Consider the following 17,470-nt stretch of genomic DNA (forward strand, 5'->3'; position numbering starts at 1 on the left):
GACACCTCCGTCTCTCCCTCGCTGGCCCACCATTTGATTGGTTGCTTTGACTTTGCCCACACCCCCAATTCATGGAGCAACAAATCGCTTATTCCTAGGGGGAAACCATCAGCAAGTGAATAATCTGACCCACGTTCAGCGTAACTTCGGGGGCAAGGACATTTGATTCCAGAGGGACAGAGGGGAGACGCTAGTTGCCAGGAACACCTCTGCAGTGACCGTTGGCCGCAGAGCCAGGCCGGGGGCAACCTCCAGGGCCTCACACTCACCCGAAGCTTGGTGCCTCGAGAGTTGGGTTTCCCGCTCTGCTCCTGTGGTTCGTCAGGGCTGCTGAGGGACTGAGGGCTCCTTCTCGTTTGCCCGTGTCGGCATTACCCACCCTGACACCTAGGCCATCTGCGTGCCTTACCGCATAGCCCCACACCCAGCTCGTTTTCAGCCTGGGTTGCAAACACATTGCTGATTCACAGACAACGGGGGCCGTGGTCCGAGTGGAGTGTGCTGCCCCAAATGCATTTGCCACGGAAGCCTCTGTTGGGTGTTGGGATTATAGATGATGAGTGTGGGGCTCTGGCTCCATGGGGTCAGGAACGGCTCCCACAGGTGGGAGGAGAGGGACATGGAGCCACCTACACCACCTGCCCTCCCGGCTCTTGGCCTTCCAGAGCCCTGCGGAACGGTCACGGCTCCCTGCAGACATACCGCACCAAGGCCCCTGGGTACTTTAAGGGGGGACACCCATCCAGGTAGCAGTAACCCTGAAGTGTACCAGGAATTTATCTCAGAGAATGAAAGGGCTAATGGGAGGGACAGGAGGCACGAAGTGTCAGGGGAGTGTCTCCAGACGCCTGCTCCCATCAGATTCCTGGCATACTCAGCCAGCAGAGACCCCGTGGAAGGTTCAGTTTAGAAGGTCACGGGTGCAGCCAGGGCCAGTAAGGAAGGTATTTGCTCTGGAATCGCACATGACTTCGGGGTGACCCAGAAAAGGCTCCTGTGCACCCTCACTCCCCGCCAGGGCGTCCAGTCACAGAGCTGGCCTTTCCTTCGGGACAGGAAATGTTGCACGCAGCCCGAGACCTCAAGACACCTCCCACGCCAGGGGTCTGTAGTCAGGGAGTTTGGTTGGTGGGGGTCCTGTGTACCCCCTGGGCTCCCCAGGAGCTGATGGGCTCCCCAGGAGCTGAGCCTCTTCTCTCTCTGGTTGGTGGGGGTCCTGTGTACCCCCTGGGCTCCCCAGGAGCTGATGGGCTCCCCAGGAGCTGATGGGCTCCCCAGGAGCTGAGCCTCTTCTCTCTCTGGTTGGTGGGGGTCCTGCGTACCCCCTGGGCTCCCCAGGAGCTGATGGGCTCCCCAGGAGCTGAGCCTCTTCTCTCTCTGGTTGGTGGGGGTCCTGTGTACCCCCTGGGCTCCCCAGGAGCTGATGGGCTCCCCAGGAGCTGATGGGCTCCCCAGGAGCTGAGCCTCTTCTCTCTCTGGTTGGTGGGGGTCCTGCGTACCCCCTGGGCTCCCCAGGAGCTGATGGGCTCCCCAGGAGCTGAGCCTCTTCTCTCTCTGGTTGGTGGGGGTCCTGTGTACCCCCTGGGCTCCCCAGGAGCTGATGGGCTCCCCAGGAGCTGAGCCTCTTCTCTCTCCACTGAGGTCGTGGTCAATGCCCTGGTGGGTGCCATCCCATCCATCATGAACGTCCTCCTCGTCTGCCTCATCTTCTGGCTCATCTTCAGCATCATGGGCGTGAACCTCTTCGCGGGGAAGTTCGGGAAGTGCATCAACCAGACCGAGGGAGACCTGCCCTTGAACTACACTGTCGTGAACAACAAGAGTGAGTGTGAGGCCTTCAACGTGACTGGCGAGTTGTACTGGACCAAGGTGAAAGTCAACTTCGACAACGTGGGGGCCGGGTACCTGGCCCTTCTGCAGGTGGTAAGTCCTGGGGAGGAGGGACTCCTTCCTCCCGCTGGCTCTCCAGCAGCAGGTACCTTCACCCATGGCGTGGGCAGGAGGGGGGCAGTGGGGCCACCCTGCATCCTCCCAATAGGGTCACACTGCCCCCCAAAAAAGGTTAAGCATTCTCCAGGGACCTCGTGGCTCCTTGGGAAGTCCCCAGGTGTTCAGCTCTAGAGCAGACACCGCTTTCTCCAAGGTGCGTGGCGTGGTAACAAAGGTGAGCCCTGCGGCAGAACTCACCAGCCAGCACTCAGTTTGACCTCTCCGTGCTATGAGTTTGGCAATGTAAGGGCTCAGGTTAAAAATGGAAGCCCTCAGCTATCCAGGGACTGAGCTATTACAAAATTGTGACTCTGGCCATCCTGCTATTAAAGGTAGTGATACCTGTTGGGTTGTTCTAAAGGATGTGTTTGTTTCTGGTTTTGTGATGTTTAAACGTGAATGGCCCTACCCAGGCCCTCCAGAGTCTCCACTGATCTGTGAGTATGGGTGGCTTCCGTGATTATAACACATGCCGAAAATGAGCCTACCACCAGACCTGACGACGGAAAGACAAACAGAACCACAAGGCATATAGCTGCAGCTGGCTCTTCTTGCTAGCCCAGCCTCAAGCTCAGACACACGTCTCTAGTCCCCAGTAGAGGAGCAGTCAGTGGACTCTCCGGAAAACCTGCGCGTCCACTCACGCCTCCACCTGTTCCTTAGACTCTGGCTGTCGCTTTTCCAAAGACTCCCTGTAACACCTAGGGGAGTACAGGATTGGGAGCCTACCGTCCCCATGGCTGTCCCTCTGAGCTCTCAGACTTTGTCTCCCAGAACCTTCAGATGGGCCAGACTTCTCAGTGACTGGAAGAATTTGTTCATAAGCACCTCGTAACCGGGGGTGGGCCCTGGCAGTTTCCAAAACAAGGAACAGGAGCATACTGTTTTCTCTCACACAAGGCACAGGAGCACACGGTGCCATAGTGACACAGGAACCAAAACCAAACCCGTTGCCTTGGAGTCAATTCCGATTCATAGCGACCTTATAGGACAGAGTAGAACTGCCCCATAGGGTTTCCAAGGAGCGGCTGGTAGATTTGAACTGCCGACCTTTTGGTTAGCAGCTGAGCACTTAACCACTGTGCCACCAGGCTCCACACCGTGGCACAGAAAGCTGGAGTAATTTGCCGTCCCTGGGCCTCAGCTTCCCCATCTGACCTGCCTGCCTCATAAGAACTCTTAGACAGAAAGTTTGTGCAGCTGAGCTTGTGCCCTCAAAGGGGGCCTGGGGCAAGGCTGGATTTCGCCAGGGACTCACTGGGCAGTTCCTACAACCACGTGCGTGCTTCTTGGGCTTTTTCAGAATCTTCGTAGCAGCCAGCACTAGGGCCTGGTGCCCTTCAGCCTCCTGCTTTTCTCTCCTGGTGTGGTGTGCTTGAGCCAGCTTGTACCGGCTGACAAGAGCCGATTTGTACATTTCCAGGAACTTTGCAAATTGGTTGCTAAACACAGCCATTATTCAAAATTAAATTATGTAAACTTTTAATTAACTAAATGATATCAAAGCACAGATAATAAAGCCTTCATTGCATTTTCCTATCATCTATGCACTAAAACCAAAAAACCCAAACCCATTGCTGTCGAGTCAATTCCGACTCATAGTGACCCTATAGGACAGAGTAGAACTGCCCCATAGGGCTTCCAAGGAGCACCTGGTGGATTCAAACTGCTGACCTTTTGGTTAGCAGCCGCGCTTTTAACCACTGCACCACCAGGCTTCATCTGTGCCCTGGGGGTTATTTATGTCCGTCATACCTGTACAGGGGAAATTCTGTAACAACACACTCCTGTGTATCCCTTCACAGCTCTGTGTTCCCTAACGCCATGTTGGCAGCTGGAAATCAGCCATGGTGGGAGTATTTACACCAGAGAAATTGGCAAACGCGACAATCAGAGCTTATTTTTCTTCTGGAAAGCCAGTTGTTAAACATTTACCAGAACAACACAGGCAAAAGGACCCCCTTAAGTACAAGGGAAGGTTGGGATTCTTAAGGGACAGCCTTTGGAAGTCCATGGAACAGAAGCCACATGGTTCTCTGAGCTGCATGACAAGGGGGACCTTAAACTGCAACAGAGAGCCCGAGCCCCACCTCTCTGTCCCTGACTCCTGCTGTCAAGACAAGGGGCGGATTATCCAGTAAGCAAGGTGCTCACTGGCTTACAGTAAGCAAGGCACTCATGGGCTGAGTTGTGCTTACTTGATGGCGTAGTGGTCAAGTGCTACAGCTGCTAACCAAAGGGTCGGCAGTTCAGATCTGCCAGGCGCTTCTTGGAAACTCTATCGGGCAGTTCTACTCTGTCCTATAGGGTCACTATGAGTCGGAATTGACTCAACGGCACTGGGTTTGGTTTTGGTTTTACCAATCTGTAGTACGGAAAATCCCATTTTCACCACATCAAACATGTGAAATTGTGCACTACAGATTAGTAAACACAAATAAGCCCATGTTTTTTGCCTTGTTTATTGGGTAATCTGCCCCTGGTCGGGACCCTGTGTCATTTTAGATTCTGAAATGAATGTGGATCTGAGGACAGACCCCTTCGGGCCTCATCAGCCTCTGGATTTCTTGTCCTCAATCAAGAAGCTGGCTCCCCATTGCGTGGCTCCATGGGGTGTCTGCGGAGCAGGTTTTCCCTGCACCCCAGCCCGTGCCACCACCCCCTAAACCAAGAAGGCTCTTCCTTGACCTCCTGGCCAGTCGGACATTGCTGAAGGGGGTTGGGGGAGGCTGCTTGCTTCTTGTAGGGCTCAGTCCTGGTCTCATGTGTCCAGACAGGAACCCTGAGTGGCTCAGGAAAGGCATGGAGTGAAATGACCTTCTTGATCTTATCTTTTCCTTCCAGGCAACATTTAAAGGCTGGATGGACATTATGTACGCAGCTGTGGACTCCAGGGGGGTAGGTGGTCACACTGACCTCTCTCACCACATCTGAAAGCCCCCCAGACCATGCCCCTCCTCGTCCCTTAGACCACACCCTGTCTGGTTTCTCCCCTTAGTATGAAGAGCAGCCGCAGTGGGAATACAACCTCTATATGTATGTCTACTTTGTCATCTTCATCATCTTCGGATCCTTCTTCACCCTCAACCTTTTCATCGGTGTCATCATCGACAACTTCAACCAACAGAAGAAAAAGATACGTAGAGCGTAGGCTCCCCACCTGGGCGGGGTGGGGTGGGGCGGGGCAGGGTGTCAGTCCCCATCTCCCGTCCCCTGCAGGAATGAGGTGGGCAGAGGGGTACGTCCATGGATGTGACACCTAGGCCTGTAAGGCTCTAACAAGCACCTGCCCTAGTCTACCTGAAAGACGAGACTCCTGAGTGAAGCTGGAGTGGGAATGGAGCCTCTTCACGTGTCCATCTTCAGGAAACATGGTTGGAGCCTGTGCAGAGGCCCAGGGTCTGCCCAGAGCTACATCACAGGGCCATGACCAGGTTGCAGGCAGCAAAGTGGGTAGAGAGAACCCTGGGCTAGCTGAGCGGGGCTGGAAACTGGATTTCCAGGTCACAAAGCCAGAGAGACTTCAGGTTGAAGGGGGAGGAGGGACCCTGGAAAAGCAGGTCTGGGAGGAATGTCAGATGCAAGAGAGGGACATACTTTCCCCCACCAGGAGAGGAAGTGAGGAGGCGGCCAGCTTTGCACCCCATGCTGGGGCCTCTGAGGACTCCAAAATGAGGTGGTGCTGTCTCTCTGCACTTAGGGGGCCAGGACATCTTCATGACAGAGGAGCAGAAGAAGTACTACAATGCCATGAAGAAGTTGGGCTCCAAGAAGCCCCAGAAGCCCATCCCACGGCCCGTGGTGAGCCAGGCTCCCGATCCGGACATAAGGAGGGTCTGCTCTGAGGACCTTGGGAAGCCCCTGCACCACACAGCCAGCCATGGGGCCTCTTCATGGTCTCTTGGTCCAGCCTGGGGCCCTTGGCCAGTCCAGGGAAGGAGGGACCCTCCCAGGTGTTTGGCTACCCAGCAGTTTTGATCTCATGGAGCTAGTGAGGAAGCCATGAGAAGGCTATGTCTTCCAGGGGATGTCCCCACCCACAGGAGCCCGTCTGCCTCTGAGGCAGCCCTCTCCTCGCCTACCAGGGCACAGGCTTTCCCCTCCGAAACCCCCAGCCCCATTTCACAGCCTCATCTTTGCAACCCCCGAGCAGTCGGGCAGCTGAATTCTGGAGTGTCCTGGTGGGTGGAGCCAGGAGAAGGTGCCATACCCTCTGCCAGGCTGACCCCCTTGGCCCGATGGAGCCGCTGTCCAAAAAGTGTGTGTGTGTGTGTGTGTGTGTGTGTGTGTGTTTTACGGTGGTGGGGATGGGGGTAACAGAGTAATCAGGTGACACAACCTAGTAAGTGGCCACCTCAGTTTTTCAGTCCAGTCAGTTCCATCTAATTTTTTCTGTTTACTGTGCTGTGTTGTGTGTTGGTTGTGTGTGTGTGTGTTCACTTATTTATAATTTCACCTCTTCCCTAAAATAATATGGGCCCACTTACAGTTAAAGACACATGTAAATATAGTTAACCCACAGCCCGTTGCTGTGGAGTTGATTCCGATTCACAGCAATCGTGTAGGACAGAGCAGACCCACCCCACAGGGTTTCCAGGGAGCAGCTGGTGGATTCAAACTGCTGACCTTCTGGTTAGCAGCTGAGCTCTCAAGTGCTGTGACACCAGGGCTCCGTAAATATAGTTGGTAGAATAAATAATTCCTTAAAAAGAGTAGAGAAAGTCTATTAGAGCTGAGAGCTAATACAATTACTAGGATGGAACTTTAAACTTGAACTAGTGGGAGCAGAAAGAGAAGCACAAGGTGCTAAGACAACTCAGGTGGGAGAAATCCCTTCCTGAAGAGCCATCAGCGAAGGCCCGGGGAGGAAGTACCTCAGGGCTGGGTCTTGAGGGCGGGGAGTGTTTCAGCAGGAAGCCCAGGCTGCCTCAGCCCCATGCCTTCTTCCTCTGCACTCCCAGGGGCAGCATGGCGGGGTTGATGGCCTCACCAGGGGGTAGGGTAGAAGAGTAGGTGACTGGGCTGAGAGGCAGCAACAGGGGCTTGCTGGCCTATGTGGTCCCTGCTGAGCCCACCCCCTCTGCCCCTCCTTTCAGAACAAGTATCAGGGCTTCATATTTGACATCGTGACCAAGCAGGCTTTCGACGTCACCATCATGTTTCTCATCTGCTTGAACATGGTGACCATGATGGTGGAGACGGATGACCAGAGCCCTGAGAAGGTCAACATCTTGGCCAAGATCAACCTGCTCTTCGTGGCCATCTTCACGGGCGAGTGCATCTTCAAGATGGCTGCCCTACGCCACTATTACTTCACCAATAGCTGGAACATCTTCGACTTTGTGGTTGTCATCCTCTCCATCGTGGGTAGGTATGCAGGTCAGCTGGACAGAGAAGCCCTCCTCAGGCCGGGCTCTCTTCCAGTCCCTGGGTCTGGGGCGGGTCACCATTAATACCAAGTACAACACTAGGCTTCTTTCTTCTTTCCCATCTACCCCTCCCCCAATCTCAGTCTCTCTCACACACACACAGACACAGACACACAGATAACTCCAGAGAACTATTTTGGGAGACCCACTCAAGCCAAGGGGGTCAACCTGTCAGAGGGCCCAGCAGCCCCTCCTGGCTCCACCCTCCAGGGGACCCAGGAACACAGCTCTCTGACTGCTTGGGGACATTTAAGGATGAGTCTGGGAAAGGGGGTGGAGGCTGTGGAGGCTTTCCTACGCTCCCAAGGGAAAGCCTGAACCCTAGGTTGAAGGAGGAAAAGGCCCCCTCAGGGTGAGGTAAGTACTCAGAACATTCTGGAATCTAGCCACCAGGATGTGTGTCAGGCTCCCTCAGACATCATCCATCTCATGCAGTTTGCCTCATAAAGTCAGCACTGAGGACACAGCTAGCAAAGCTAGGAAGCAGCAGAGAGGATTCAGACCCGTGTCTGCTGAACTTCAGAGACCAAACTCTTTTTCTGTAACAACTTTATTGAGATATAATTCACGTACCACTAAAGTCATCCTTTAACATGTACAATTCATTAGTTTTTGGTATACGCACAGAGTTGTGCACCCATCAGGACTATCTGATTTTAGAACATTTTCATCACCTCACAAAGAAACCCGGCACCCATTAACAGTCACTCCCATTTTTTCCCCTCTCCCAGACCCGGCAACCACTAATGTAAAATTTTGAGGAACTGCCAAATTGTTTTCCAAAGTGGTTGCACCATTGTACATTCCCACCATCAGCGTATGAGGGTTCCCAATACTCCACATCCCTGTGAACACTTGCTACTGTCTGTCTGTATTTTAGCCATCCTAGTAGGTGCAAGGAAACCCTGGTGACATAGTGGTTAAGTGCTAAGGGTCGGCAGTTCGAATCCACCAGGCGCTCCTTGGGAACTCTGTGGGGCAGTTCTACCCTGTCCTATAGGGTCGCTAGGAGTCGGAATCCACTCGACGGCGCTGGGATTGGTTTGTTTGGTTTTTTAGTAGGTGCAAAGAGATATTTCATTGTGGTTTTTGAATACTTTTTCATGTACTTTTTGGCCATTGTATATCTTTTTTGGAGAAACGTCTATTTAAATCCTTTGCCTGTTTTTAAATTGGGTTATCTTTTTTATTGTAAGAGTTCGTTATATATTCCGAATACCAGTTCCTTATTAGACATAAGGTTTGCAAAAATCTTCTCCCATTCTGTAAATTGTTTTTTCACTTCCTTGATAGTGCCCATTGAAGCACAAAAATTTTTAATTTTGAAGCCCCATTTATCCTTTTTTGTTGTTGTTGTTGTTTGAGAGTGCAGACTCTTGACCACCCCCTGCCCATGGACTCTGCCTTGGGGCGTCTGACTTTAGTCGTTTTGCCAAATGCAGCCCCTCCCTTCACTGAACTCATAGTAACACAGGCGCTAAGGTGGGCTGCTGTCACTGTAGTGATGGGCAGGTCGTTAGAAGCACCAAGGAAGGTGCAGAAATGCTCTGGGGGGTCCCAGGTGGGTGTGAGGGTGAGGACATGCCTGGGGGGACTCGAGAGAAGCTCGAGTGAGCAGCAGGAACGAACTGTTGAGGGGTCAGTCTTGGAGGCTTCCAGAGGTGAAGGACGTGAGCGTTCACTGTGCACGTGAGTCATCTGGGCTGGCTGGAGTGCAGTGGGCCTGGGGGTGGAGCTGAGACTCAGCATTTCTAACAAGCACCCAGGAGACCACACGTTGAGAAGCAAGGAGTTAGTAGGTCTGAGTTCTGGTCTAAGCTGGATCACTGAGATGCTCAGGCCTTGGAATCCATCATGTAGAAGACAAGTCTGGTTCAGCTCTGTTGCATAGGTGTACTCAGAAGATTGAGTGGCAGAGGGGCTGAGAAGGTGCTCTGGGAAAGATGTGGGTGCTGCGGGTCCTCGTTTTCTGGATCATTGATGCAGAAATGGAGGCTCAGGGAGGTGAGAGGAGGCAGGGTCCTAGCGTTGCTGAGTTGGCCCAATCCTCCAGGCTCCTCACTACACAGAGACCCAGTGGTGCTGGGCCAGAGGGGGGATGTGTCGTCAGTGGCCACATTCTCTGTCTCCGCTGTTCCCCACAGGCACCGTGCTCTCAGACATCATCCAGAAGTACTTCTTCTCCCCGACTCTGTTCCGCGTCATCCGCCTGGCCCGAATTGGCCGCATCCTCAGGCTGATCCGAGGGGCTAAGGGGATCCGGACTCTGCTCTTTGCCCTCATGATGTCCCTGCCCGCCCTGTTCAACATCGGCCTTCTGCTCTTTCTCGTCATGTTCATCTACTCCATCTTCGGCATGGCCAACTTTGCATATGTCAAATGGGAGGCTGGCATCGATGACATGTTCAACTTCCAGACCTTTGCCAACAGCATGCTGTGCCTCTTCCAGATCACCACGTCGGCTGGCTGGGATGGCCTCCTCAGTCCCATCCTCAACACAGGGCCCCCCTACTGCGACCCCAATCTGCCCAACAGCAATGGCTCCCGGGGCAACTGTGGGAGCCCAGCCGTGGGCATCCTGTTCTTCACCACCTACATCATCATTTCCTTCCTCATTGTGGTCAACATGTACATCGCCATCATCCTGGAGAACTTCAGTGTGGCCACAGAAGAGAGCACCGAGCCCCTGAGTGAGGATGACTTTGACATGTTCTACGAGATCTGGGAGAAGTTCGACCCCGAGGCCACCCAGTTCATTGAGTACTCAGCCCTGTCCGACTTTGCCGACGCCCTGTCCGAGCCACTCCGTATCGCCAAGCCCAACCAGATAAGCCTCATCAACATGGACCTGCCCATGGTGAGTGGGGACCGTATCCATTGCATGGACATCCTCTTTGCCTTCACCAAGAGGGTCTTGGGTGAGTCTGGGGAGATGGACGCCTTGAAGATCCAAATGGAGGAGAAGTTCATGGCGGCCAACCCATCCAAGATCTCCTACGAGCCCATCACCACCACCCTTCGGCGCAAGCACGAGGAGGTATCAGCCACGATCATTCAGCGAGCCTTCCGGAGGCACCTGCTGCAACGCTCCATGAAGCACGCCTCCTTTCTCTTCCGGCAGCAGGCAGGCAGCAGTGGTCTCTCCGACGAGGATGCCCCCGAGCAAGAGGGCCTCATCGCCTATATGATGAACGAGAACTTCTCCCGGCGCCTGGACCCACCTTCCAGCTCCTCCGTCTCCTCCACATCCTTCCCACCCTCCTATGACAGCGTCACCAGGGCCACCAGCGATAACCTCCAGGTGCGGGTGTCTGACTACAGCCGCAGCGAAGATCTCGAGGACTTCCCCCCGTCCCCCGACAGGGACCGAGAGTCCATCGTGTGAGCCTTAGCCCCAGCTAGCTGGACACCGAGAAGAAGCCCATTGTGTTGTGGCACACCTGAACACGGTCACAAACCTGCATCTCTGGGGGCCTTCCTTCCTTTGGGCTCCAGGGTGATAGATGGGCCTCAGCCCGATGGCTCTACAAGGCAGAGTGACTGGCACCCGTGTCGACAGCCTGCACAGTTGGCAGAGCCGACTGTTGGGGGGGCCTGTCCCTGGAGGTCCCACACTTATCAGTGGCCTGCTCCGTCAGGCAATGCCCTGCGGCTCTGGAAAGCAGCTCCATCCCAGCTGCCGAGGCAAAACATGAAACTGAGACTGTATAGGTTCTGAATGGGCTTTCATAAATTTATTATATTTGATATTTTTTTACTTGAGCAAAGAATTGACCTTTTTTCTTCTGGACATGGGCGGCAATTCACACGGCCTCTTCTTGACTCTGAACAAGCGTATCTACGGAGCTGCTGCACCTGAGGGGAGCCTGCTCTCAGACTACCCAGGGTCAAACTGGAGTTCCCTGGCTGCTCGGGCTGAGGGGCCAGGGAGGGCCCAGCCTCTCACTCCCACGCTGTGCACGCTCCTCACACACAGGGCAGGCTCCCCTGGGTGGTGTCAGGCAGCCGTCTCGCCCCCAGCATGAGGCAGACAGGCCCTTCCTCCCAGCCCCATGAGTAGGGCTCTTGTCAACAGGGCTCACTCCGGCCTCCCATCATCTCCCAAGGCCCTGTTTTTTTCCTGTAGGGTCAGTCCTACCAAAAAAAAAAAAACCTTCTAGAGGAGGGGCCTAGAGCCCGGGCTGCTCCTAAGCGCTGAGGTTGGCTCCTGCACAAGTATTAGCATTAAAACTGAAGGGCACCAGGAGCCGCCTCTCACAGCCAGGCACACAGCCACTCCTCCATCCTGGAGTCTTCTCCCAGCAGGCCGAGGGAGAGGAAGGCTGACTGAGCCATGTGGGCTCAGGGCTGAGCAGCTTAACATGGCCCGAGCAGCTCTCAGCCCATCTGCAGAAAGGCACCTGCTGTCATCTCCCCCTGACCACGGGGAGGGGGCCTATGTGGCCCCCAGCTCCTCTCTAGATGCCATAGCACAGAAAGGGGAGGTAACTTGGGCTTTGTGGAGGGAAGGGGCCTTGTTGGTGCCTTGGGTGGAGAGGGAGTCGTGAGCCCACTGGGAAAAGGAGCAGTGTGGGCCAGACCAGTCTCTCTGCCGGCCCTGGGTCCTGGGGGCATCCACAGCCAGGAAACTTCCCAGCAGGAGCAGATTAACTCGAGGGCTTGCTCGTGCTTACTCATCTGTAGTGCAGTTTGACCTGTTAGTCACGTGGCGAAAACAGGTGAGATTGGGCCCTGCAGATTAGTAAGTAGGCACAAGTAAGCCTGTGCGTAATCGCTTTACAGGGTAACCCGTTCCTGCTCCGGGGGAGGGTCCAGGCTGCCCCATAGGTCTAATTGCTTTACAGGGTAACCCGTTCCTGCTCCGGGGGAGGGTCCAGGCTGCCCCATAGGTCTCGTGGGAAGGCTTTTTCAGGGAAAAATACTTTTTCTAGTCCGATTACCCCAGGGCCTCTTCAGCTGCTGACAATCCATTTAGCATATGCAAATCTTTCAAACTGTCCCCAGGAGAGCGACAGCGTAGGCTGGCGGGGCCTGAGCAGGCAGGGGCTCGCTGCCCGGTCCCAGCTCCCCAGCAGAGCGCCCTCCCACGGGCATCCGCTGCACAGGCCACCTCAGTCTGTTGTGCAGCCCGGGACGCCGCAGACCGGCTCCTAACCTACCTCGCCGAGCTGGCTGAGGGCTGGCCGTTTGTAAAGCTTGGGGCATTGCGGAAGGGACACTGCCGGCGGGAAAGTATTATGTTTCTTCCTGTCATCTGAGTCCCCTTGGTGGCACCCCAGCCCCGCCCACCCCACTCCCAGCGATCTCTTCCCCCGTGTTCCCTTGAGTCCGGCGTGGGGCTTAGTTTTAACTGTCCCTGCTCACTTCTCCGAGTGAAATCTTATTTTTGTAAGACCCTGTGCTTTGCTCTCAAGCTTGGAGAGGTGAGTGCCCCTCCCTGGCCGCCCTGCCCGCCCGGCTGTGGTTGGGGAGGCAGCCCAGCTGGCCGGAAGGAGACTGTGGTTTTGTGTGTGGACAGCCCTGGAGCCCTGAGACAGGTGACCGGCTGGCAGCTGACAGGCAGCGTCCCAGGGAAGGGCCAAGCAGCCCCAACTCCTCAGCTTTTAGCGTGGCTCTAGTTTTCTTCCTTTTCCAGAATTGCATACTGACCAGCAGGAGGGGGGAGGGTAGGAAAGTGGGGGAGGGACAGTATCAAGTGCCAGGTGGTGTCTGAACTGATCGAGCACTTCTCACCAAACTTCGTGTACAAATAAAATACATATTTTTAAAACAAACCAATAAACGGCTTACATGACCCTGTCTGGGCTCTGTCCTTGTGCTGAGGTTTGACAACAACCAAGGCAGAGGCCCGAGGAGCCTGTGATGGGCTTGGTCCTGAGCGAGCCTGGGGAGGGACAGGGCCGGGGGCCTGGATACAATTCCTGTAACCACGAAGGACTCCAGCAGGTTTCCCAGAAAAATACTGGGAACACGAGCTGCCCAGGAAGCAGTCTGCCACCCCAAGCATTTGCTCTGCCCACCAGAGGGCATTGGGACCCCACTTTCTAGGACCCCCAGTCTGGGCACTGGGAGGGAGAGGACCACAGTGGGGGGCTGGTACCTAGGTAGGTTCAGAAAGGTAGAGACAGGAAGGGGCAGTTGTCATGGGAACAGCAGCAGCTCCTGGGGTGGCTGCCCTTCGACCTGTGACCCTGACCTCACAGTTTCCCTGCCCGCACCTGCCCCTTGCACCTGAGTCCACTGCAGCCTCACTGCTGCCTGCACCATGCCACCGAAGGTTCCCCCCGCCCAGAAGGGACCTCCTGTGTCTGGGCTCAGTGTGTGTACCCTCCATAGCAACTAACTCAGTAGCCCAGTGACCCAGGGGACTCTCCAGGGCCACCTCCTGCCTCTGTGACTGTCTGACTAAATGTTCAAGTTCTTTAGGGCCTGGGCTCTCTTTCCCACACTCTCCTCCCCTCCCACGTCTCTGAAGAAGAATCATGAATTTTATCTTGAGGCCAGATCTCTCCACTGAGCCCTAGACCACCATATCCAGCTGCCCACCCTGGACATCTCCAAGGCTCCCAAACCCAACCTGTCCACTGAGCCTTAGACCACCATATCCAGCTGCCCACCCTGGACATCTCCGGGGCTCCCAAACCCAACCTGTCCACTGAGCCTTAGACCACCGTATCCAGCTGCCTGCCCTGGATGTCTCCACGGCTCCCAAATCCAACCTGTCCACTGAGACCTACACCACCATATCCAGCTGCCCGCCCTGGACATCTCCAAGGCTCCCAAACCCAACCTGTCCACTGAGCCTTAGACCACCGTATCCAGCTGCCCACCCTGGACATCTCCAAGGCTCCCAACCCCAACCTGTCCACTGAGTCTTAGACCACCGTATCCAGCTGCCCACCCTGGACGTCTCCAAGGCTCCCAAACCCAACCTGTCCAATGCTGAACTCATCCACCCGCTACCCGGCCTGTGCTTCCCATGCACCAAACCATCTGCGAATGGTACTCCCACGTCTTCAACTCCATTCCCTCCCTCGCCCACTCCAGGCCGGTTGGTTCTACCTTCCTTCAGTAAAAACAAGTTGACTCAGACTCATGATGACCCTGTGTGTGTCACAGTAGACTGTGCTCCATAGGGTTTTCAATGCCTGATTTTCCAGCAGCAGATTGCCAGGCCTTTCTTCCGAGGTGCCTCTGGGTGGACTCAAACTTTCCGTTAGCAGCTGAGTGTGTTAACTGCACCACCCAGCAACTCCTTCTACATTCTTACCCATTCCCATCAAGTCGATTCTGACTCATAGCGACCCTACAGGACAGAGAAGAACTGCCCCATAGGGTCTCCAAGGAGCAGCTGGTGGATTTGAACTGCTGACCTTTTGGTTAACAGCTGAGCTCTTAACCACTTCGCCACCAGGGATCCTCTTCTTAGTGCCTCTCAAATCCCACTGCTCTGCCTACGTTGCTGCCACTCCGTGGGGTGGGGCCAGCGTCACGCATCGTGGAGACCACCCAGGCATCTCCCTGTGGTCTCCCTTCCCCCAGTCCTTCCACCCCAAGCCCTTCTCCACACAGCTACCCAGCCACTGCCATCGCGTCGATTCCGACTCGGTCACCCCATAGGGCTTCCAAGGCTGTAAATCTCTATGGAAGCAGACTGCCCCACCTTTCTCCCTCGGAGCCGCTGGTGGTTTCGAACCGCCAGCCTTTCAGTTAGCAGTCGATCACTTTAACAACTGCGCCACCCAGGCTCCTCCCACACAGCTACAGAGGGATATTTTTAATCCAAGATCCTTACTCCCTGGATGAAGCCTCTCAGTGGCCTCCCATTTCCTCACCATCCAGCAAGCTCTCCTCCAGGGCCTCCTGCCCTGCATAGCTGGGCTCTGTCAACTTCTGCAATCACACCTCTCTGCGAGCCCTCAAGGCTCAGGGCTCTTCCTCCTCCAGCCTAACCAACTGCTGTTCCCCCACCTAGCACCCATTCTCCTTCCCATCAGCCTCAGGGCTCACCTTCCTGCCCCCACCTCCCAATAGGGCCCCCACTCTGTATTCCATCACAGCACCAACGGGCCTCATGGCAAACACCCAAAGCCGGCCTGTCAACAAACATGACACCCCACATAATTAAATCCAGTCTTTATTTCTGTCTCTCCTTGTCCGTTTCAGCATTAATCAGTGGAGATAATCTTCCCTGGCCCTGGATGAAAACCCGGGCAGATCTCGCGGCTTTTCGGCTCAGTTTTGGGTAAGAGAACAGTCACTTTACATTGTAAACACAGTCTCAGCCCCATCAGGAGTGTCCGGTCCCATGAACAGTCCAAAATACTCAGAACTTTGCACAAAGTCATGCCTCTTCCTCCAGGTCTGCTCAGGGCAGGAAGCCAGTATGAGGGACCAGGGTGGAGCGTGGGAGCGGAGGCTCCGTCCTTCCCACCAGCTCCCACTCCATCAGTGCCCGGTTCCCAGTCAGGTGAACCTCTCATGGCCCCCTGGACGGGCTGGCTGGGTGACTCTCCCTGCCCAGGCCTGGCAGATGGGTGAAGGGGCCTCTCCCACCCAGAGGTCCTTGTCCGTTTTTTGGAGTCTGGCTGCCATGCCTTCTCCCCCAGTCGGTTTCCTCAGCCAGGAGAGGCACTCTCTTCCTGGTGACCGTCGTGACCCATCCCCTTACCCCGGGTGCCCGCCTGTGGGACTGCCTCCAGCCTCTCACCTCAGGTCCCTCAAGGAGGCCCTGTGGAGGTGGGTACACTGCTCTCTGCCCCCGCAAGCCCCCTCTGGTCCATGGGAAACTCTGGTGCTCCCACCCCTCACTCTGGGGCGAGGACCCGTGTCCGCAGCTGGCCTTGTGCCCCCTCCAGGTTCCCAGGGCCAGAGTCAGGCCCCCTGTCACCCAGCCACTGAGCTTTCTCAGGCCCAGAGAGGCCTGGTCCTCGTTGGTCCGGCCTGTGGCAGCACACCTCAAAGCTCTCTGAGAAGCCCCTCACAGCCCCCTTGGCCGGCCTGGGTTCAGAAAGCTCGACACTCTATCCACAGGTCTCCCCCCACCCAAACCCCCCCCCCCCGCCAAGGGAAGGCCGCAGGGGCCTGCCACAACCTGACAACCTGGGGACAGCTCTCTCCAGAGATATCTGCTCACCAGCCCTTCAGCCCTCCTCTCCCTGCAGCCCTTTTTATATCCCCCATGTGACTGAGGGGTCCGAGTATCTGGGAACAACTTCTTGGCACCACTTCCCTTGTAAACAGTGTGCATGTGGGAGACACATGGTTTGGTGTCCTGAAGTCTGTGGTCAAAACAGAAACCTCCTGTGAGAAGACAAATGAGCTGCTGCTGAATGGAACCCAACTCGTGGCGACCGCCGTGTGTCAGAGCAGAGCTGTGCTCCACAGGGTTTTCAACGGCTGATTTTTTGGCAGTAGTTTGCCAGTCCTTTTTTCCTAGGTATCTCTGGGTGGACTTGAACCTCCAACCTTTTGGTTAGCAGCGGAGTGTGCTGTTTGCTCCTCCCAGGGCCCTGTTACACTTGTTGGATGGTCCTTCTCGCAGGTGGACCAGGGCTTTTCAAAGTAACATCTCACAACATGGATGACCGTGGAGAGGATTATGCTGAACAAAGTCAACCACAAAAGGACAAACGCGGTAGGAGGCCACTACTATAAAAACTCAGGAAAAGGGTTACACACAGAAAGCAACAATCTTTGATGGCTGCTGGGGAGGAGAGGAAACCCTGGTGGCGTAGTGGCTAAGTGCTACAGCTGCTAACCAAAAGGCCGGCAGTTCAAACCCACCAGGCGCTCCTTGGAAAGCGTATGGGGCAGTTCTACTCTGTCATACAGGGTTGCTATGAGTCGGAATCGACTCGAGGGCAGTGGCGGTGTTTTTAGGGAGGGGAGGGATGGGGAAGGAAAAAAAAAGGACATAATAATATAAAGTGACAACGTATCCTACATAGTAAAGGCCATTGTGGTTCTGTGGAACTTTTGTTTCAGAACTATGTAAAACTTGGGTGTGTGTCCGTGGAAACCAAACCAAACCTGTTGCCCTTGAGCGGATT

General features: G+C 55.2%; 1 protein-coding gene across 7 annotated transcripts in view; it reads left to right on the forward strand.

The window, feature by feature from the left end:
- SCN5A (sodium voltage-gated channel alpha subunit 5) overlaps positions 1-10,947 on the forward strand; it is a 110,485-nt gene extending 99,538 nt beyond the window's left edge. For 4 of the 7 annotated variants that reach the window (XM_049870768.1, XM_049870772.1, XM_049870765.1 and 1 more), the window contains 6 exons: positions 1,642-1,923; positions 4,834-4,887; positions 4,988-5,125; positions 5,686-5,790; positions 7,086-7,356; positions 9,563-10,947. In XM_049870768.1, the coding sequence (XP_049726725.1) occupies positions 1,642-1,923; positions 4,834-4,887; positions 4,988-5,125; positions 5,686-5,790; positions 7,086-7,356; positions 9,563-10,803 (2,091 nt within the window). In that variant the 3' untranslated portion in view covers positions 10,804-10,947. The remainder of the gene's footprint in view (positions 1-1,641; positions 1,924-4,833; positions 4,888-4,987; positions 5,126-5,685; positions 5,791-7,085; positions 7,357-9,562) is intronic. The other 3 variants (XM_049870769.1, XM_049870770.1, XM_049870771.1) reach the window with 2 other exon arrangements.
- Positions 10,948-17,470: the final 6,523 nt, after the last annotated feature.

Source organism: Elephas maximus, chromosome 27 (assembly GCF_024166365.1).
Source record: "Elephas maximus indicus isolate mEleMax1 chromosome 27, mEleMax1 primary haplotype, whole genome shotgun sequence".
Taxonomy (NCBI): Eukaryota; Metazoa; Chordata; class Mammalia; order Proboscidea; family Elephantidae; genus Elephas; species Elephas maximus.